Genomic DNA, 24,186 nt, shown 5'->3' with positions numbered 1-24,186 from the left:
ACAAGCAACAATTGAATGATAAAAATAAATAAGCAAGCAAAGAAAACAAAAACTCTTCTACTTTATTACCTGAGCAATTTTTTTTCTTTTTCTATTAATTGCCACCTTTCTTTTATTTATTTATTTGTTTATTTACTTTTTTATTTTCTGTAATATATTTATTCCAATTTTTTTAACACTACAGTTTTTTGTTTTTGTTTTTGTTTTCACACACACACACTGTATTTTATTTTTACAAGAGATAAACTGACACCAAGCATTGTAAATGGATGACCACAACAAAAGCAACAATGATTGCAATTACCAAACATGAAACACACTCATACTATGTCATAATATTGACATTCAGTCCAGTGATCCTCCACTGTAACAGCTCCTTTACTTTGCAGTGAAAATTGATTTGTATATTTTTTGCCTCTGAGTCCTTCTGGGATTTTTTTTTATTCAAACAGAAAGTCACAAAAATTATAATCATCCTCATCAGTTCACTCAGTCCCATGTAATTAATTTTTTCATCTTGATATTTTGTTAGCACTTTTATGAATTCATCAGTTTTCCATTAGAGTTCTGAAAATGCTTATTCATTCAGTTCAGCAGTATAGTCAGTTACCAGAAACCTGTACTTGTCAGAGTCTTTTCCATGAATTCCTTGAACATGAAACCCTTTTATAGGAACATTTTTGCAAAAGCATCAGAGTACACCCAGAGCTGTCTGTAAATGACAAAAGACTTAAAAATGACCATGGTTAAAGATTTGATGAAAGTTCATAATAATGCAATTGACAAGGAAATTTAATTATTTCTGTGATGTACATTTTAAAGTAATAATTAGAATTATGACTTATAACATTATACCAGAACATATAAGATTTTTAGAAATTTCATATAATGTCTGAAGCATTTATATTAACATATTTCCATACAAATAACCCAAAGAAAGTTTAGTATTAGTTGTTCTTTTTGTTTGTTTGTTTCTTTTTTTATACTGCAGGTTCTTATCAGTCATCAATTTTATATACATCAGAGTATACATGTCAATCCCAATCACCCAATTCAGCACACCACCATCCCCACCCCACTGTGGTTTTCCCCCCTTGGTGTCCATACATTTATTCTCCACATCTGCGTCTCAACTTCTGCCCTGCAAACCGGTTCATCTGTACCATTTTTCTAGGTTCCACATACATGCGTTGATATACGATTTTTGTTTTTCCCTTTCTGACTTACTTCACTCTGTAAGACAGTCTCTAGGTCCATCCACGTCTCAACAAATAACTCAGTTTCTTTCCTTTATATGGCTAAGTAATGTTCCATTGTATATATGTACCACATCTTCTTTATCCATTCATCTGTCAATGGACATTTAGGTTGCTTCCATGACCTAGCTATTATAAATAGTGCTGCAATGAACATTGGAGTGCCTGTGTCTTTTTGAATTATGGTTTTCTCAGGGTGTATGCCCAGTAATGGGATTGCTGGATCATATGGTAATTCTATTTTTAGTTTTTTAATGAACCTCCATACTGTTCTCCATAGTGGCTGTATCAATTTACATTACAACCAACAGTGCAAGAGGGTACCATTTTCTCCACACCCTCTCCAGCATTTGTTGTTTGTAGATTTTCTGATGATGCCCATTCTAACTGGTGTGAGGTGATACCTCATTGTAGTTTTCATTTGCATTTCTCTAAAAATTAGTGATGTTGGGCAGCTTTTCATGTGCTTCTTGTCCATCTGTATGTCTTCTTTGGAGAAATGTCTATTTACGTCTTCTGCGCATTTTTGGATTGGATTGTTTGTTTTTTTAATATTGAGCTGCATGACCTGTTTATATACTTTGGAGATTAATCCTTTGTCCGTTAATTCGTTTGCAAATATTTTCTCCCATTCTGAGTGTTGTCTTTTCGTCTTGTTTATGGTTTCCTTTGCTGTGTAAAAGCTTTGAACTTTTGTTAGGTTCCATTTGTTTCTTTTTGTTTTTATTTCCTTTACTCTCAGAGGTGGATCAAAAAAGATCTTGCTGTGATTTATGTAAAGGGTGTTCTTCCTATGTTTTCCTCTAACAGTTTTATAGTGTCCAGTCTTATATTTAGGTCTCAAATCCATTTTGAGTTTATTTTTGTGTATGGTGTTAGGGATTGTTCTAATTTCATTCTTTTACATGTAGCTGTCCAGTTTTCCCTTTCCCAGCACCACTCATTAAAGAGACTGTCTTTTCTCCATTGTATATCTTTGCCTCCTTTGTCATAGATTAGTTGACCATAGGTGCGTGTGTTTATCTCTGGGCTTTCTATCTTGTTCCATTGATCTATGTTTCAGTTTTTGTGTCAGCACCATATTGTCTTCATTACTGTAGCTTTGTAGTATAGTCGGAAGTCAAGTAGTCTGATTCCTCCAGCTCTGTTTTTTTTCCCTCAAGACTGCTTTGGCTATTCAGGGCCTTTTGCATCTCCAAACAAACTTTGGGTCTAGAAACAAATTTCTAGTTCTGTAAAAAATTCCATTGGTAATTTGATAGGGATTGCATTGAATCTGTAGATTGCTTTAGGTAGTATAGTCATTTTCACAATATTGATTCTTCCAATCCAAGAACATGATATATCTCTCCATCTGTTGGTATCATCTTTAATTATTTTCATCAGTGTCTTGTAGTTTTCTGCATACAGGTCTTTTGTCTCCCTAGGTAGGTTTATTCCTAGGTATTTTATTCTTTTTGTTGCAATGGTAAATGGGAGTGTTTCCATAATTTCTCTTTCAGATTTTTCATCATTAGTGTATAGGAATGCCAGATATTTCTGTGCATTAATTTGTATCCTGCAACTTAACAAATTCATTGATTAGCTCTAGTAGTTTTCTGGTGGCATCTTTAGGATTCTCTATGTATAGTATCATGTCATCTGCAAACAGTGACACTTTTACTTCTTCTTTCCCAGTTTGTATTCCTTTTATTTCTTTTTCTTCTCTGATTGCCATGGCTAGGACTTCAACTATGTTGAATTATAGTGGAGAGAGTGGACATCCTTGTCTTGTTCCTGATCTTAGAAGAAATGCGTTCAGCTTTTCACCATTGAGAATGATGTTTGCTGTGGGTTTCTCGTATATGGCCTTTATTATGTTGAGGTAGATCCCCTCTATGCCCACTTTGTGGAGAGTTTTTATCATAAATGGGTGTTGAATTTTCTCAAAAGTTCTTTCTGCATCTATTAAGATGATCATATGGTTTTTAATAGGATGTATCACATTGATTGATTTACGTATATTGAAGAATCCTTGCATCCCTGGGATAAATCCCACTTGATCATGGTGTATGATCCTTTTAATGTGTTGTTGGTTTCTGTTTGCTAGTATATTGTTGAGGATTTTTGCATCTATGTTCATCAGTGATATTGGTCTGTAATTTTCTTTTTTTGTAGTATCTTTGTCTGGTTTTTGTATTAGGGTGATGGTGGCCTCATAGAATGAGTTTGGGAGTGTTCCTTCCTCTGCAATTTTTTGGAAGAGTTTGAGAAGAATGGGTGTTAGCTCTTCTCTAAATGTTTGGTAGAATTCACCTGTGATGCCATCTGGTCCTGGACTTTTGTTTGTTGGAAGATTTTTAATCACAGTTTCAATTTCATTACTTGTGATTGGTCTGTTCATATTTTCTGTTTCTTCCTGGTTCAGTCTTGGAAGGTTATACCTTTCTAAGAATTTTCCATTTCTTCCAGGTTCTGCATTTTATTGGCATAGAGTTGCTTGTAGTAGTGTCTTAGGATGCTTTGTACTTCTGTGGTGTCTGTTGTGACTTCTCCTTTTTCATTTCTAATTTTATTGATTTCAGTCCTCTCCCTCTTTTTTTTGATGAGTCTAATGGTTTATCAATTTTGTTTATCTTCTCAAAGAACCAGCTTTTAGTTTTATTGATCTCTGCTATTGTTTTCTTTGTTTCTATTTCATTTATTTCTGCTCGAAACTTTATGATTTCTTTCCTCCTGCTAACTCTGGGTTTTGTTTGTTCTTCTTTCTCTAGTTCCTTTAGGTGTAAGGTTAGATTGTTTAGTTGAGATTTTTCTTGTTTCTTCAGGTAGGCTTTTATAGCTATAAACTTCCCTCTTGGAATTGCTTTTGCTGCATCCCATAGGTTTTGGATCGTCATGTTTTCATTGTCATTTGTCTCTAGGTATTTTTTGATTTCCTCTTTGATTTCTTCAGTGATCTCTTGGGTGTTCAGTAACATATTGTTTAGCCTCCATGTGTTTGTGTTTTTACGTTTTTTCCCCCTGTAATTCATTTCTAATCTCATAGCGCTGTGGTCAGAAAAGATGCTTGATATGATTTCAATTTTCTTAAATTTACTGAGGCTTGATTTGTGACCCAAGATGTGATCTATTCTGGAGAATGTTCCATGCGCACTTGAGAAGAAAGTGTAGTCTGCTGTTTTTGGATGGAATGTCCTATAAATATCAATTAAATCTATCTGGTGTATTGTGTCTTTTAAAGCTTATGTTTCCTTATTTATTTTCATTTTGGATGATCTGTCCATTGGTGTAAGTGGGGTGTTAAAATCCTCCACTATTATTGTGTTACTGTTGATTTCCTCTTTTATAGCTGTTAGCAGTTGCCTTATGTATTGGCGTGCTCCTATGTTGGGTGAATATATATTTATAATTGTTATATCTTCTTCTTGGATTGATCGCTTGATCATTATGTAGTGTCCTTCCTTGTCTCTTGTAACATTCTTTATTTTAAAGTCTATTTTGTCTGATATGAGTATTGCTGCTCTAACTTTCTTTTGATTTCCATTTGCATGGAAGATCTTTTTCCAACCCCTCACTTTCAGTCTGTATGTGTCCCTAGGTCTGAAGTGGGTCTCTTGTAGACAGCATATATATGGGTGTTGTTTTTGTATCCATTCAGCAAGCCTTTGTCTTTTGTTTGGAGCATTTAATCCATTCACGTTTAAGGTAATTATCGATATGTATGTTTCTATGACCATTTTCTTAATTGTTTTGGGTTTGTAAATCCTTTTCTTCTCTTGTGTTTCCCACTTAGAGAAGTTCCTTTAACATTTGCTGTAAAGCTGGTTTGGTGGTGCTGAATTCTCTTAGCTTTTGCTTGTCTGTAAAGCTTTTGATTTTTCCATTGAATCTGAATGAGATCTCTGCCAGGTAGAGTAATCTTGGTTGTAGTTTCTTCCCTTTCTTCACTTTAAGTATGTCATGCCACTCCCTTCTGGCTTGTAGAGCTTCTGCTGAGAAATCAGCTGTTAACCTTATGGGAGTTCCCTTGTATGTTATTTTTCATTTTTCCCTTGCGGCTTTCAATAATTTTTCTTTGTCTTTAATTTTTGCCAATTTGATTACTTTGTGTCTGGGTATGTTTCTCCTTGGGTTTATCCTATATGGGACTCGCTGCACTTCCTGGACTTGGGTGGCTATTTCCTTTCCCATGTTAGGGAAGTTTTCGACTATAATCTCTTCAAATATTTTCTCTGGTCCTTTCTCTCTCTCTCTCCCTTCTGGGGCCCCTATAATGCAAATGTTGTCCCAGATGTCTCTTAGGCTCTTTTCATTTCTTTTCATTCTTTTTTCTTTATTCTGTTCTGCAGCAGTGAATTCCACCATTCTGTCTTCCAGGTCACTTATCTGTTCTTCTCCCTCAGTTATTCTGCTATTGATTCCTTCTAGTGTAGTTTTCATTTCAGTTTTTGAATTGTTCATTTCTGTTTGTTTGTTCTTTGATTCTTCTAGGTCTTTGTTAAACATTTCTTGCATCTTCTCAATCTTTGCCTCCATTCTTTTCCTGAGGTCCTGGATCGTCTTCACTATCATTATTCTGAAGTCTGTTTCTGGAAGGTTGCCTATCTGCGCTTCATTTAGTTGTTTTTCTGTGGTTTTATCTTGTTCCTTCACCTGGTACATAGCCCTCTGCCTTTTCATCTTGTCTATCTTTCTGTGAATGTGTTTTTTGTTCCACAGGCTGCAGGATTGTAGTTCTTCTTGCTTCTGCTATCTACCCTCTGATGGATGAGGCTATCTAAGAGACTTGTGTAAGTTTCCTGATAGGAGGGACTGGTTGTGGGTGGAGCTGACTCTTGCTCTGTTGGGCAGAGCTCATTAAAACTTTAATCCACTTGGATGTTGATAGGTGGGGCTGGGTTCCCTTCCTGTTGGTTGTTTTGCCTGAGCAACCCAACACTGAAGCCTACCTGCCTCTTTGGTGGGGCTAATGACAGACTCTGGGAGGGCTCACGCCAAGGAGTACTTCCCAGAACTTCTGCTTCCAGTGTCCATATCCCCACGGTGAGCCACAGCCACTTCCCACCTCTGCAGGAGACCCTCCACCACTAGCAGGTAGGTCTGGTTCAGTCTCCCCTGGGGTCCCTGCTCCTTCCCCTGGGTCCCGATGCACACACTACTTTGTGTGTGACCTCCAAGAGTGGAGTCTCTGTTTCCCCCAGTCCTTTCGAAGTCCTGCTATCAATTCCCACTAGACTTCAAAGTCTGATTCTCTAGGAATTCTTCCTCCCATTGCCAGACCCCCAGGTTGGGAAGCCTGACGTGGGGCTCAGAACCTTCACTCCAGTGGGTGGAGTTCTGTGGTATAAGTGTTCTCCAGTCTGTGAGTCATCCACCCAGCAGTTATGGGATTTGATTTTACTGTGATTGTGCCCCTCTTACCATCTCATTGTGGCTTCTCCTTTGTCTTTGGATGTGGGGTATCTTTGTGTGTAAGTTCCAGTGTCTTCCTGTCGATGATTGTCCAGCAGCTAGTTTTGATTCTGGTGTTCTCGCAAGAGGGAGTGAGAGCACATTCTTCTACTCTGCCATCTTGGTTCCTCCCCCAGCAATTTTTCATTTATCATAATTCCCTACAAGTTTACCTAATATTTTGCCTATATCAATAGATAATTTCTTTATATTGCTGAATAGTGTCTCATGTTTGGTTTAACCATTCACCCACTGAAATACGTCTGGATTGTTTCCAATGTTTGGCTATTATGAATATGTCTTTATTTCTAGTTTTATTCCATGTGGTCAGAGAACATATTCCATATAATTTGAATTTTAAAAATTTGTTGTGGTGTTTTTTTCATGGCCTACAATATGGTCAATCTTAGTGTATGTTACACAGGTTCTTTGAAAAACATGTATTCTTCTGCTGTTGGGTGGATCACCCTATATCTCTCAATTAGATCTTATTTGTTGAGTTTGTTGTTCTGATCTGTATCAGTTTCCTGTGGCTACTGTAACAAATAACCACAAACTGGGTAGTGTAAGACAACAGAAATTTATTCTTTCACAGCCCTAGAGGTCAGAATCTAAAATCAAAGTGTGGATAGCTCCTTGCTCTTTCCACAGGATCTGGAGGAGAATAGGTTTCTTGACCTTTCTAGCTTCTGGTGCCTACTGGCATGCCTTGGTATTTCTTGGTTTGTGATTGCATCACTCCAATCTTTGTCTTTTTCACACTGTCTTTGTGCGTGTGTGTGTGGGTGTGTGTGTGTGTGTGTGTGTGTGTGTGTGTGTGTGTATAATCTCCCTCTGCTTTTCTCTTATAAGGAGGACACTTGTAATGAGAATCATTAGTGTTATAATTTTTGTTGCAATCATCACATGTGATTTAGACAGCTTATGAGGAGAAGGATAATATTGTATTTACCAGTATTTTTAGTCTTTCCATCCTTTTCTTTTCTCCCTTCCTGATTCTCCTTAGAACATTATTTCTCTTATTTCATTCAATTTTAAGATCTTTCTTTAGCTGTTCTGTTAGGACAAAGACTTTTAGCTTTCCTTCAATTGACAATGTCTTTATTCCCCCTTCATTTTTCAAGAGTAGTTACCCCAGACATAGAATTCGCAATTGACACTTCTTTTCTTTCAGTATCTAAAAAAATGTACTGCTTTCTTTTGACCTCCATAGTTTCAGATGAGAAATCAACTGCCATTCAAATTAGTGTTCCCTACAAGTAGTACATCTTTTCTCTGTGACTGTTTTCAAGATATTTTCTTTGAATTTAGTTTTCAAAATTTAATTATAATATGTCTTGAGATTGATTTCTTTGGTTTTATCCTACTAGATATTCACATAGCTTGTTGATTCTGAGCATTTATATCTTCTATCAGATTTGAGACACTTTCAGCCATTATTACTTCAAATGCTTCTAGGACTCCCATGATATGAATATTGGATTTTTTGTTATTTTGCTACAGGTCCCTGAAGCTCTGTTTATTTTTTTCAGTCTATTTTCCTTGTTCAGATTGAGTAAATTCTATGGAACTATCCTCGCTGATTCTATTCTCTGTCAGCTCCATTCTAATTTTTAGCCCATTCCCCTGTATTATGCTTACCAATTTATGAAATCTGATAGATTTAAAGACAGTTTATTTTCATTATGCCTTATGCTATTTTATTAAAACTTTAATATAATTTTTGTGTGTGTGTGTGTTACGCGGGCCTCTCACCACTGCGGTCTCTCCCGCTGTGGAGCACAGGCTCCGGACATGCAGGCCCAGCAGCCATGGCCCATGGGCCCAGCCGCTCCATGGCATATGGGATCCTCCCGGACCAGGGCACGAACCCGTGTCCCCCGCATCGGCAGGCGGACTCTCAACCACTGCACCACCAGGGAAGCCCTTTAATATAATTTAGAATGCAATAAAACCTTAAGGGGATGTTTTAATTTAATGTAGTTGTTCACAAATTTGTCTCCTCCACATAAAAATACGTAGTTCCTATAATAGTTGTGCATACTGCTAAATCAATAAGTGCAATCATGGTGAATATCTGAATTTATAATTATAATAAAGCAAAAACAATTCAAGAATACTAATTTATATTATTTTCCAATTAGGCTAAACCTGCATTTATGACAGAGACACAAATGCTCCAGTGATATTTACCCAATTATAAATAAGGAAAAAATTCACTGATGAAAAATATTCTAAAATTAAGTTATATACCGTGTATATTGTGGTTTCTCTTTCATGAATTTTTTTTTCTGTTATGTAAGAAGTAATCAATTATTTTATTCTCTCAGGCTCTGCTGATTCAGAGACTTCAAAAAATGAACTAATGCCATATATAAATCAAGAATATGTTTTGTTTTTTTGAGGTGGAATATAACATATTGCATTCAGCTTCTTTGTAAGTTAAAGAAAAACACTCTTATTTATTACACATAGCAAATAATGTATAATATTGTTTATGCCTGTATACATATACTGATTTCATATTTAAAATAAAAAGGGAGGTGAAAGCAAAGGTGGAAAAGGAAAAGGTCCATTTGTGATGGTAAATGTGGAGATTAATACATAGGGAAAAAAGAGAAAGAAAAAGAAAAAGGAAACACCAGTGAGGAAGATGAAAGAAACCAGTGATGAGAAAGAAAACCAGACAAGCAGGAGAGATAAAGACTGAATGAAGATAGCATATTGGGAAAAAAAAAAAAAAGTAAGGTCAAAGAACAAAGAGGAGAAGAGAGAAGAAAGTAAGATGTAGAAGGAAAAGAAAATAATTAGAAAGAAATCCGAGAAAAAAGGGAGAGACCAGATGGAGGTCTAAATCTATGAATATCAGAGGTTTGCCTTAAATCATAAGAAAAAAAATTAAAGTACTAATTGTTAAACTATGAGGTTATACATTATGTGTATCTTCTTTATTACACCTTTAATATTCTAACAAGTATATATCACTAACAAACCCCTCCCCCAAAAAAGCATATCAGGCATATATGTAATAATCTGGAAATACTTTTCAGGATAATTACTTTCTTTGTATTCAAACTATAGCCTGTAGTCTTTTGAGAGCCCACCTTAAATTGGGAATTGAAGGGTCTTCTTCATTCTATTCTATGGGCTATATAGATTTGGCTCTCCCTTCCATACTGTGCTAACTTTGAAAAGAGGAAATTTGTTTTATCTTTTTATGTTTATCATCCAGAGAAGTACTAGTAAATAGCAAACACTCAATAAACACTTCAATGAATAAATTAGATTATTATGTAAAAAATGCTGAAATACTGAACACTTGCAGAATCTTTATATAAAAAAGTGAATATTTCATTTCATTAAAGATATAACATGAAGCAAGGATTCAATTTTATTTCCTTATGTAGACTAGATCTTGGTAAATGGTGCAGGGGGAACAAAGTAAAACATTTGCAGGCTTACAAATCCAAATCTCTTTAGTTTTACCCCATATTTGTTCTATGCCTCCAATTTCATCAACTAGCCTAACTACATCATGCTATGAAGAACAAAAGAAAATAAATGTATTGAACACATTCCATGTAGTTGGGGAAAGTGACATAGATAAAACTGTTGCACAGTCTCAGTTGGTCTACTTATAGGCTGTTCTCTCCAGGTAATTACAACTAGCTTCCTCTCCAGATGTGCTGAAATATCTTATCCTAACCCAAATAACTATATTTGCATAACCATATCCTAAGGCTTCCTTCCTTCCCTACTGATGCTTATCCCCTCTGAGTGTTCCTTGGGGAACCAAGCTAAAATAGCATAAACCAGTGTTCATGAAATTTTTCATTAAACATCAGTTCTCAAATTCTCCAGTCAAATAGTACAGAAAGGAGGGATAGATTTAAATTACTACATCTTCAAATTCTTTATCTTATTAACTGAATTCCTTTAATACTGTCCCAACTTGGAGGGCTATTTTTAGCTTATATTGAACATGCTAGTTGATTGTTATTTTCTGGTAATACTGGCTGGCTTAATGACATCTAGTATAATTTTTTATTTTTAAGAACAAATGAATTGTCAACTAATCTAGTCAGTGCAAAATCTAATATATTTTCATAGGACTACAGCTGGTGAAAAATGACTTACATAAGGCTAAACAATTATTTGTATTCATTTAGTCTCCTGAACTTATTTTCTGAGTATTATTTTAATGACAGTTAAAGGCAGTTATATTGACAGATGGATTTATCCTAATTCTACTATTACTAAGCAGGTTGAAAGTTTTTGAACTGGCTCATGAACCAGTTTCATGATGTACCTGGGTGCAATTTCATTTTGACTGAAAATGTTTTGCTGTTTCATTTCTCATTGATCTTCCTTCCTTTCCATTGTGTTAAGAAAGTGACCAAGTGGGAAACAATAACAAATGTTTCTATTTAGAATCATAACTTATATTGGCCATAAATCACATTTAAATTTGCCTGTATGGATGCAGAAATTCAATAGAGCTAATTTCTTATTCTTCCTCTCCATCAGACAATAAATTAATTTTTGTGAACCTACTATGTGAATAGTGCTGATCAAAATTCTGTGTTAATTTTGCAGGTGATGGAAGTTAAAGGACAAATGATCCATGTCTCAGAATCAAATTCTATTTTATTCTTGGGTTCTCCATGTGTGGACAAGTTGGATGAACTCATGGGACGAGGGCTGCATCTCTCGGACATCCCTATCCATGATGCTACCCGAGATGTAATTTTGGTTGGTGAGCAGGCAAAGGCCCAAGATGGCTTGAAGAAGAGGATGGATAAATTAAAAGCAACTTTAGAAAGAACTCACCAGGCCCTAGAAGAAGAGAAAAAAAAAACAGTGGATCTTCTATATTCTATTTTCCCTGGTGATGTAGCCCAGCAATTGTGGCAAGGGCAGCAAGTGCAAGCCAGAAAGTTTGATGATGTCACCATGCTCTTTTCAGACATTGTTGGCTTCACAGCCATATGTGCCCAGTGTACCCCCATGCAAGTAATCAGCATGCTGAATGAACTGTACACAAGATTTGACCACCAATGTGGATTTTTGGATATTTATAAGGTAATGGGGTTTAGTTACTTATATATAAATACTTTTTAGTAGTAAATTGTCATCTTCATTAAATTACAAGCATACAAGCATATTTCTCTTTTGAAACTTGATAGTAAATTGTGGATAATTTTAATTTAGAAATATCAGTATTTATACAGAATACAAGTATTTCTGCTCTATGAGTAAACTTTCATTATGAGTTGATTTATACTATTGATAAACTAACTGTGAATCATGATATTGCTCAGTAAGGAAAAATTCTATAGAACTAGTACTCTAAATTCATTATTATCAAAAATAAATAAATAAACTTGCTGAAATCTAGGCAACTTTTAACCATATAATTAGTTTTTCCTAAAGAGTAGGATTATGATATAAAGTAAAAGTTTTATATTGGCAGTTAAAAGGAAACAGCAATTTATGTTAAAACATGCATTGCATTGTGAGTTAAATCATGGTTAATCGGTATTTTGCTCTTCACTGTCAATTAATTGAGGTCCCTCTAATTCTGAAAGAATACATGTAAATATTCTAGTTATTATCCAAATAACCAATGGTTTTTAGTTGTAAGCACCTTAATTTTCCAAGCTACTTAATGGAAGAGTTTTGAAAATGTATACAAGTCATCATATGTTAGTCTAATTTGGCAAACTCCTTATTAATTTCTTATTAAAATTATAGTAATATTTTGAGTGATTCAGCTTCATGTCTATGTATTGAATAACTGTAACTTTACATAAAATTTCACATGGATTGCAAAATGTCAGGGTGCATGGCTTTTTGTTTTTAATATGGAGGACAGCAATTACTTTTAGTACAAACAAACTAGTGAATTTTAGATTTTTTTTTCTTCTTTACTAATCATCTAGACTTCTACTTCTTTCATAGTATGATCTACACATAAACAGATTCAGAAAGAATCTGTTTCACATTTTAGTTTCATATTATGATCCAGAGGGTGTTTTCATTTAGGTGTATCTCCTTTATGGAAAGATGTTCACTAGTTCCATTATGTATGATATACAACCAGTGTTAAATATTTTAGAAAGCCTCTTCTGAGTGGTAAACCCTCAGTGTGACATATGTATGAGGATTTGCTTTGTTATACAAAATAAGAGTTTTTATAAATTATATTTAACTTCCTTATAGTTTATTTTTATGTAATTTATGGCATAGGCAGCCAAATGTCTGGTCCTAAACCAGAGACATGATGAGTCTATCACTGTCAATTCCAGAAGAGAGAGCAGATTGTCCTGAATTTCCAGCACTCTTTTTCCTTCAGACTTTGGGCACTATTTTTTTTGGCCACCCTGCTTGTGGGATCATAGTTCCCTGACCAGGGATTGAACCTGCATGACAGTGATAACATGGAGTCTTAACCACTGGACCACCAGAGAATTCTCCAGACTTTGGGCACTATTGCACCAAGCTCTGCAACCACAATCACTTCCTTCTAAATCATTGATTTGCAGTGTTAGTTTCCTTCAGCTAAAGTAGTCATATGTTTTTGTGGCTCTAAGTCTGTGCAGCTAAATGAGCATGAAAAATAGATTCTTTTCTGGCAAAACATGGAAATCCCTGATTTAAATATAAGTATCAGTTTGGCTTTGAGAAAAGAAAAAATGTGATATCTTCTGAGGGTACAAAAACAATTTCAAGTTTTAAAAATACAGTTCATTTTACAGACATCAAGTCTTCCTTCCCTGGAGATAAGCTAGGACACCTCACAGAAAAAGAAAATCTGTGGGAATATACTGAATGACTTCAAATAGTTCATATAGTTATAAATAATTATCAGCATGTTTTAAATTACAGAATGGATCTACTCATTCTCAGGTACTCAAGACTCTGCTTTCCATATTTCATATATATATTGAAAAGTAAACAAAACAGTTAGGTTCACAGATTCTCTTAAACTGAAATTTCTTATGAAATTTTAGCAATAAATTATAAGGTAAAATGATACCAGAGCCAGGTGTGTTTTTTTAATTTGTTTTTTTAATTGAATGTACGATCCTTTAAATCCTATAGCGCTTTACAGTTTTCAAAAGTTTCATACATATGATTTTATACAGTACCACAGTACCCCTTTTTTTACCCCATCCCAATTTTGCCGCTCCTCTGTTCACTCTCCCCATTGGTAACAACTAGTTTGTTCTCTATATCTGTGATGTCTGCTTCTTTTTTGTTTTATTCACTAGTTTGTTGTATTTTTTAGATTCCATATGTAAGTGATATCATACAGTATTTGTCTTTCTCTGTCTGACTTATTTCACTTAGCATAATGCTCTCTAAGTCCATCCATGTTGCTACAAATGGCAAAATTTCATTCTTTTTATGGCTGAGTAGTATTCTGTTGTCTACATATACCACATCTTTATCCATTCATCTGTTGATGGACGCTTAGGTTGCTTCCATTCCTTGGCAATTGTAAATAATGTTGCTAGCAACTTTGGGGTGCAAGAATCTTTTTGAATTACTCTTTTTGTTTCTTTATGATATATACCCAGGTGTGGAATTGCTGGATCATTTTGTAGTTCTGTATTTTGTTTTTTGAGCAACCTCAAAACTGGTTACTGCTGCACCAATTTACCCGCACAGTGGCTGCACCAATTTACTTTCCCACCAACAGTGTAAGAGGGTTCCCTTTTCTTCACATCCTTGCTAACATTTGTTATTTGTTTTCTTTTTGATGATAGCCATTCTGACCTGTGTGAGGTGATATCTTGTTGTGGGTTTGATTTGCATTTCTCTTATGATTAGCAATATTGAGCATCTTTTCATGTGCCTGTTGGTCATCTGCATTTCCTCTTTGGAAAAATGTCTATTCAGTTCTTCTGCCCATTTTTAATCAGGTTGTTTGTGTTTTTGATGTTGAGTTTTATAAGCTGTTTATATGTGTTGGATTTTAACCCCTTATTGGTCATATCATTTGCAAATATCTTCTGTGTTCAGAAGATTGGCATGGAGAGAACATACCTTAACATGAAAAAGGCCATATATGAAAACCCAACAACTAACGTCGTACATTATACTCAATGGTGAAAAGATGAAAGCATTTCCTCTAAGATCAGGAACAAGACAAAGATGTTCACTCTCACCACTTTTATTCAACATAGTTTGGGAAGTCCTAGACATGACAATCATAAGAAGAAAAGAAAATAAAAAGAATCCAAATTGGAAAAGAAGAAGCAAAACTGTCACTGTTTGCAGATGTCATGATACTACAAATAAAAAACCTAAAGATGTCACCAGAAAACTACTAGAGCTCATCAATGAATTTGGTAAAGTTACAGGATACAAAGTTAATATACAGAAATCTGTTGCATTGCTATACACTAACAACAAAATATCAGAAAGAGAAATTAAAGAAACTTCCATTTACCATCGCATCAAAAAGAATAAAATACCTAGGAATAAACCTACCTAAGGAGGTAAAAGTCCTGTACTCGGAAAACTATAAGACACAGATGAAAGAAATTGAGGATGACACAAACAGATGGAAAGATATACTGTGTTATTGGATTGGAAGAATCAATATTGTTAAAAGGACCATACTACATCAGGCAATCGATAGATTTAATGCAATCCCTATCAAAACACCAATGATATTTTTTACAGAACTAGAACAAATAATTTTAAAATTTATGTGGAAACACAAAAGACCACAAATAGCCAAAACAATCTTGAGAAAGAAAAATGGAGCTAGAAGAAACAACTCCATAGCTGACTTCAGACTATACTACAAAGCTACAGTCATCAAAACCATATGGTACTGGCACAAAAACAGACACATAGATCAGTGGAACATAACAGAGAACCCCGAAGTAAATTCACACAGTTTTAGTCAATTAATCTGTGACAGAGGAAGCAAGGATATACAATGGAGAAAATATATTCTCTTCAATAAGTCGTGCTGGGAAAAATGGACAGTTACTTGTAAAAGAATGAAATTAGAACATTATCTAACACCATATACAAAAATTAACTCAAAATGGATTAAGGACCTAAATGTAAGGCTGAATACTATAAAACTCCTAGAGGAAAACATAGGCAGAACATTCTTTGACAGAAATTTCAGCAATATTTTTGGGGATCTATCTCCTAATGTTAACAAAAGCAAAAAATAAACAAATGGGACCTGATTAAACTTAAAATATTTTGCACAGCAAAGGAAACCATCAACAGAGCCAGGTATTTTTAATGTATCTCCAATACTAGTGTGTATATGTATCTGGTATGATAGGTGTATATGGTGGCTTTGATGTTTACTCAGGCTTATGGAGGTTGAATCTGGGGGATCCAGACCGGGAAACACAATATGTGCTGAAGCCAGATTAATGATATGGCCAGAGAGACGGAAGGACAAATAAAGAGAATATTACCCTTGTTTAGGATAAAATGAAGTATCAATACATTATGATAACTACATTAGAGGTATATAATTTAGAAATTCTCGATCTGACCAGCCTAATTTAAGGTTTCTAATTATTGTAATCTTTCCAGCTTATTTTCTAGAATATTTACAGAGTGCTATTTTATACCAAGAACTATTTGCTAAAATTTTAATTGCTATTGAAAAAATCCCAAAGATGACAGAATTTTTTTAAGGATTATAAATCTGCTGATTTTATAAAATTCATAAGTATTTTGTTGGATTTAAAGTATGTGTAGAATTTTTGGTGGAATAATTATACCACAGAGATAAATAAGGGATAACTCACTTTTGTTTTATGTTAGAAAAGTGAAAGGAAACCAAGTAAAGCTGAATGTTAAGAAAAAAGAACTAGAGAACTAGAGAGAGGGCCTCACAGGGGGCATTCAAAGTCTGTTACATGCAACAAGACTCCAGTCTCTAAATTTATTTGTTGCCCTTCTCTTGATCATCTTATCTCATGTTTTCCTATCATAAGGGATATGATGCAGTGATGAATTATAATGACAGAATTTAACAAAATTAGGCCATAATAAGAAGGTTCTGCTAAAATAATCAAGCTTCCTATAAAGTAGGAGGTTAAGGAAGATGCTGTATATTTTACTGTGCATATTGCAAGCATTGAGAAAATTAGTCTTTAAAAATGCTTGACTGGCAAGATGTTACAGGTGTATGACTGCTAAATAAGAACAAGATAAATTGAAGGAAGCATGGATTATAATTTTGATCTCATAATTAGAAAAGCAAATATTCAGCAAATAGTCAACATAATATATTATATAATATTTTGCTCCTCAGGTTTTATAGGAGGTAGAGAATAAATAAAATAAAGAACAAGTAACTCTAACTATTTAAGTCAATTGTATATAGATAATAATAAATAATAACTAAATGTAGTAATAATAGTATTGGATGTTGAAACAACATAATGTGAGTTTTGCCTCATTTTATATTTTTGTCTTTGCCAAGCCCTTTAGTTTGAAATAGAGGAGAAGTAAAGAGGACGATGAATCTTTCTCCATGCTCCTCTTATTGCATTCAGCCAAGGCTGCAGTTTCCCAGTGCTGTCTTAAATACACTCCTTATAGCGCTCACCTTTTCACCTTTAACACTTTCTTAATTTCCCTCCCGTTCTATAAACTGTAAAGTTAAGATTAGCACCTGGTGTATAGTAGTAAATGGACATGTTAGTTGTCATTTTTTTCTCAGATAGGTACATTTGGACATATGGGAGTGTGTATGTATTATGTGATTATTTTGTATGTTTTTGTATGTACATAAATAAAGTGTACTCAGTGCTTATTAGAAAAGAATAAAATATGATCTCATTTAATACTCCATGACTAACATGTGGACTTGTTACATTATCTCCATTTTCAGATAAATAATCTAAATTTCAGAGAAGTTAAATAATCCAGATAATATTGCTATTGAATCAGAATTTGAACCGACACTTGTCTGATTCTAAAAATCTCCAATTTTCCCACAAGTTTTAGGCTGTGGAAAAAGATCTAGACAAAGATCAAATAATAGCAAAAGTGGAAACTGTTTCAAAACTATTTTACGTGATCAGTAACTATAGTTGTACTATCAAATGATAAGGAAAACATTATGACAACATAACCCAATTCCACTCCCATCTCTTGAGTCGCAAATAGTTCAGAGTTCTGAGAAGCTGCATCTTTAAAAGTTAGGGACTCTTCCATTTGCCATACTCCCTTTTTGTCAGAAACTAGCTAGCATCTTCTCCCTTAATTTCTCTTATGGAGAAGTAGTGTACCAAGGAAACAGTGGGATCAGTGATCCCAAGTGCAGGCAATAAGGAGTATAATTTTAAAAGAATGAAACAATAAAAGTTGATATTTTTTAAAATCACCTTGGCCAGGCAACTCTAAAGCATGTTAGTAATAAAATACTTTCCTCTCCTGGGGTGGGAGTAGAGAGGCATTCCCATCACAAACTCCAAACCTGGTTTACAAATGTTTGTAGAGTTAAACGCTGAGTATCAGTGTCCGGCTTGGGTTGGGAAGAAAGAGTAGAAAGACAGGATGGGGCAACCAGGACATGCCAGGACCAGAATTTTGTTAGATCATGGAATCCGATGTTGAGATCTAAAAACCAACAACACAAAGTTCATATTGGCAAGGGAATACAAGTATTGTAAGTCCAGGTGGAAGAGCTGAGTCCAGCAAAGTAGGAAGGAACAGAAATCCAGGCTTACTCTTAGGGAATGCAAGACCTTGGGACTGGACACAAAGATTATGGGAACTGGATACCAGGTAACAAGTATGAAGATAGGCATCAGGGGAAACTTTGATGGGAACTAGCATCTTTTCCCTGGGCAGGAAAGACTTGGAGTCAGAGGATGCATACAACCTCCACTATAGAGTCAAAGGGAAACCAAATATGGCAACCTCAAAGGAATATAGAGATGTCTGCTGAGCTTTTAAATTCTAAAACAGAAATTAAACCTACAGAGAAGCCAGAGTTATCAGGTTCATTCTATCCACTCTTGAAAATAAATTGACTGTATTTGGGGGCACTCTTGGCATGAATAAAATTTGAAAATTGCTGAACACCTTGAGTTCTGAAAATCTCAAAGACCAGTGGAAGCACTTTGTTGACTTTACAAGCTCAAAACCTCCATAAATACAATACCAATAAAGGGCTAGAAAAACCATTAAGATCATGTATCCCACTTAATTTATATAAGTAGATGTTAAATATCCATGATGGAAAGGTTTATGTATAAGGTGATCAGAGTTCAGTTTTGAGTGAACTTGTTAATATCACAGGGAAATTGAGAATCAGACAAACTCTTTGGATTCAGACATCTTGGTGAAGACCACTTGGGCTTTGCACAACTGATATGCTAGCATTTTGTAAACTTGATAAGGACCTCTTTCAGACTTGAATCTCCATCTTTAACCTCCCTGATAAGAGCTGAAAGCAGATGTTTCTCATATAAAGTTACAAAGCTACAGAACACTATGCCTCAAGAAGTTTGATTTGTCTTAACATTTGATTAGTATGGAGTTACTAAAACCACTGTTCACTGGACTTCAGCCAGGCTTCAGAAAACGAAGTAGAATGTCAAGAATATCCTTTCAGTGTGAATTGAGGATTTTGCAGGAAAAAACAAAATGAAATGCTTCCTTTCCCCCTCATTTTGCCTTATGATAAAATAGCACTTTAAAGTACTTAGGTATTAGGTTATTCTTAGAATTTTATAAATATTTATATATTTTACTCCATTTTCCAGCAATAAATACCAGTTCCATTTAGTAGAGAGTGACTGGTTCATTTTCCCCTAAGATTTACATATTTTCTGCTTCATTGATCAGTGCACACTTTTGAAATTGAAAACTACTAAAGATTTATACTAGTTCTTTTTAGTGGCTTCCATCAATGTCAATGCCATTTACTTTTGCAGCTATATTATTGGAAATAAGATAACAGTGTCTTCTAGTAAGTCTAGAAGAGAGGAACTTCTGAAGTAAGATAATCAGTTCATTTATTCACTCATTCAATAAACATTTTTGACTCACTCATTTGACAACAGGGCATGACTCTCATAGAAGCCTACAGAATGTTTTGGAATTAGTAATATATATATATAGGGGTATAGTTGCTTTACACTGTTGTGTTAGTTTCTGCTGTACAACAAAGTGAATCAGCTATATGTATACATATATGCCCTCCCTCTTGGACCTCCCTCCCACCGCATCCCCATCCCACCCATCTAGGTCCCCACAGAGCACCGAGCTGAGCTCCCTGTTTTATACAGCAGGTTCCCACTAGCTACCTATTTTACATGTAGTAGTGCATATATGTCAATCCCAATCTCCCAATTCATCCCAACCCCCCTCCACCCTGTGTCCACATGTCCATTCTCTAAGTCTGCATCTCTATTCCTGCCTTGAAAATAGGTTCCTTAAAAAACTAAAAATAGAACTACCATATGACCCAGTAATCCCACTACTGGGCATATACCCTGAGAAAACCATAATTCAAAAATTCACATGCACCCCAATGTTCATTGCAGCATTATTTACAATAGCCAGGGCATGGAAGCAACCTAAATGTCCATCAGCAGAGGAATGGATAAAGAAAATGTGGTATATGTATACAATGGAATATTACTCAGCCATTAAAAGGAACAAAATTGGGTCATTTGTAGAAACGTGGATGGAAGTTACAAATATCATACATTAATGCAAGAGAAAAACAAATATTGTATATTAATGCATAAATGTGGAATCTAGAAAAATGGTACAGATGAACCTATTTGCAGAGCAGGAATAGTATTTTTTTAGCACAATTTTAATGAGTAGAAAACTAATTTATATTCTTTAGAAGGAAGATGAAAGTCAAAGATAAGTGTTTTGTTCTGATAACTTTTCTACTGGGGGGATTATATTGTCAGTTTCAAAATACCATAATGCCCTAAAAATTAACTGACAATGGTTTTGTCTCATTTGTAGTTTTTCTTTTGTCAAGTGCTTAGGCTGGAGATAAGAGAGAAAAAGAGAAGAGAATGTATTCTTCTCCACATCACTCTCATTCCATTTAGCTAAAATTGTGGAATCCCAGTGCTATCTTAAGTACATTATTTGGAGTTCTCATCTTTCTACCTTTAACCACTTATTTTATCTCTGTGCTTCAGTTGCACCACCTGTAAATAAAGAAAAAATTATCTATGTTCATAGTTATTTTTTTAAGCTTTTAAATTAAATGAATGTAAAAATGCTTGTGACAGTGTCTAGTCCATTGTAGTAAATATAAATGTTAATTACCCTTTCTCAAATAGCTGATCTGAGCATATATGGTGAGTGGTTGTATGTTTTATATGTATATGCTGATATGTCCATGTATTTGTATGTATATAAATATTGTATAGCCAGTGCTTATTAGAAATAGATAAAATGCTTATTTCCTTAGGTTCATTTTTCCAGGTTATTAGAATTACATCTTATGCCAGAGAAAACTGTGAAGGCAGAGTAGGGAGAAAGGTAAAAAGAGGAGGCAAAAAAGATAGCTCCCTGAAATGCATTATTTATGTCATCTTCACTGGGTCCTCATGGATCCTCATTCTTGAAGATGGATCCATATTCTGCCTTCATAGATCATTTTAATCTGAATAACCTGTTACAATATGCAATTTATGAAGATAACAGTGTTTCTTAAAGTAATATTGGATTGTGCAAGATCTATGACCAACACTGTGAAGCTAAAGCTAAAATGTTTATTTTTTTACACTCTAATATGGCATCCTTCTGTATTCAGAGAACATTTTCTTTTAGTGTTGTGACAAATTCTGAAGACAGTTAGAAGGCTAAAGCAATTTGGATTGCCAAGCAGAAATCAAAATTGATGAATTTCTTGCTGAATTTAATGAAGTGTTTTGGGATGTTGTTTTTCGTCTGTATTGATTTTCAATTTTCTTTCTTTATTTATAGGGCTTCTATTAAATATTTTACAGAGTGGTTAATAATACCCAGTGTTTCCATTTTGAAATGAAGCTTGGTATAAGTTTTTTAACCTTGACATTTCTGCATAATTTTATATTATTTTCGTTATAAATTTTTTTTTCTTTTTTTTAAGTTGAGGTATAGTTAATTTACAATATTATATGTTTCAAGTGTGCAACAGTGACATAATTTTTAAAGGTTATGCTCCATTTATAGTTATTCTAAAATCTATTCCCTGTGCTGTACAATATATCCTTGTAGCTTATTTATTTTAAACATAGCAGTTTGTACCTCTCAACCCCCTATCCCTATCTTGTCCCTCCATCATTTCCTCTCCCCACTGGCAACCACTAGTTTGTTCTCTATATCTGTGAGTCTGCTTCTTTTTTTGTGATATTCAATAGTTTGTTGAACTTTTTAGATTTCACTTATAAGTAATTTCATACAGCATGTGCCTTTCTCTGACTGACTTATTTCACTAAGCATAATACCCTCCAAGTTTATCCATGTTATTGCAAGTGGCAAAGTTTCATTCTTTTTTGTCCCTGAATAGTAAGTAGTCCATTGTGAGATATATATATATATATATACGTATATATATCACATATATATAATATATATAATCAATATCCATTCATTATCAATATCCATTCTTCTGATGATGCACACTTAGGTTGCCTCTGTGTACTGGTTATTGTAAATAGTGGTGCCATGAACATTGGGGTGCATATATATTTTCAAATTAATTTTTTTTTTTGCTTTCTTTGGCTATATACCTAGGAGTGGAATCACTGGATTATGTGGTAGTTCTACTTTTAGTTTTTTGAGGAACTACCATACTGTTTTCCACAGTGGCTGCAGCAATTTACATTCTTGCCAACAGTGTACCAGGTTTCCCTTTTCTCCAAAGCCTCACCAACATTTGTTATTTGTGGTCTTTTTGATGATAGCCATTCTGGCAGGTGTGAGGTGATACCTCATCGTGGTTTTTATTTGCCTTTCTTTGATGATTAGCAACGTTGAGCATCTTTTCATGTCCCTGTTGATGATTTGTATGTCTCCTTTAGAAAAATGTCTATTTGGATCTTCTGACCATTTTTTAGTCGTTTTTTGTTTGTTTTGTCTTATTTTCTGCTGTTGAGTTGTATGAGCTGTTTATATATTTTGGATATTAACCCCTTATCATTATTTGCATATATTTTCTCCCATTCCATAGGTTGTCTTTTCATTTTGTCAGTGGTTTCCTTTGCTGTGCAAAAGCTTTTTTTTTTTTTTTCCATGGGTTTACTCATTTATTTTCTGAATATGAAGAATTACATTGATTGATTTTTATAGTAGCTTTTTAAAGATATAATTCATGTACCACACAATTCACCCATTAAAGTGTAGAATTCAAGGGCTGTTAGGGTATCCACAGATGTCAAAAAAACAGCACAATCAATTTTAGAATATTTTCATCTCCCCAAGAAATGCACCCCTTAGGTATTGCCTCCCAATGCCCCTATGTCCCCCTGACCCAGGCAAACACTAATATACTTTCTGGATGAAAAATCTATGTATTTGCCAATTCTGGACATTTCATATAAATGGAATCACAGAATATGTGGTCCTTTGTATTTGGATTCTCTCATTTACCATAAAGCTTTTTTTTAGTTGTAGTAACATACACATAACATAAAATTTATCATTTTTACAATTTATAATGCACTTAGTACATTCACATTGTTGTACAATCATTACCATTATCTTTAGAACTTTTTCATCATCCCAAACAGAAGCTCTGTACTGATTAAACAATAGTTCCCCAGTACTCCCTCAAGCCCATGGTAACCACTATTCTACTTTCTCTCTATGAATTTACCTATTCTAGGTACCTCATATAAGTAGAATCGTATAATTGTTGTCCTTCTGTCTGGCTTATTTCAATTACCATAATGTTTTCAAAGTTTATCTATGTTGTAGCATGTATCAGAATTTATTTTTAAGACTGAGTAATATACCATTGTATGTATATGCCACATTTTGTTTATCCATTCATTGGTTGATGGACACTTGTGTTGCTTCCACCTTTTGGTTATTGTGAGTAATGCCACTATGAACATGGGTGTACAAATACCTGTTTAAGTCCCTGCTTTCAATTCTTTTGAGTATATATCTAAGAGTGGAACTGCTGAATCATAAGTGCTTCTATAAATTTTAGAGGAACTGCCATAACGTTTTGCATAGCAGCTGCACCATTTTACACTCCCGTAAGCAATGCACAAGCATTCCAGTTTCTCCACATTCTTGCCAACATTTGTTATTTTCTGTTTCATTGATAACAACCATCCTAATGGGTATGAAATGATATCTCATTGTAGTTTTGGTTTGAATTTCCCCAATGATAAATGATGTTGAGCATCTTTTCATATGCTTATACTAACCATTTTTTGTTAGATACATATTTTGCAAATATTTTCGTCAATTTATGGCCTGCCTTTTCATTTTTGAATTGTTTTTTTTTTTTTTTTTTTTTGGT

General features: G+C 34.5%; 1 protein-coding gene across 2 annotated transcripts in view; it reads left to right on the top strand.

Moving 5' to 3' along the window:
- Nucleotides 1–24,186, top strand: part of GUCY1A2 (guanylate cyclase 1 soluble subunit alpha 2) — a 431,189-nt gene that overhangs the window by 197,312 nt on the left and 209,691 nt on the right. For both annotated transcript variants that reach the window (XM_027095676.1, XM_027095675.1), the window contains exon 5: nt 11,286–11,771. In XM_027095676.1, the coding sequence (XP_026951477.1) occupies nt 11,286–11,771 (486 nt within the window). The remainder of the gene's footprint in view (nt 1–11,285; nt 11,772–24,186) is intronic.

This window comes from Aethalodelphis obliquidens, unplaced genomic scaffold (genome assembly GCF_003676395.1).
Source record: "Aethalodelphis obliquidens isolate GAN/ISIS:26980383/991018 unplaced genomic scaffold, ASM367639v1 scaffold93, whole genome shotgun sequence".
Taxonomy (NCBI): Eukaryota; Metazoa; Chordata; class Mammalia; order Artiodactyla; family Delphinidae; genus Aethalodelphis; species Aethalodelphis obliquidens.
The sequence above is the reverse complement of the archived record's forward strand: the minus strand, read 5'-3'. Positions and strand labels throughout refer to the sequence as shown.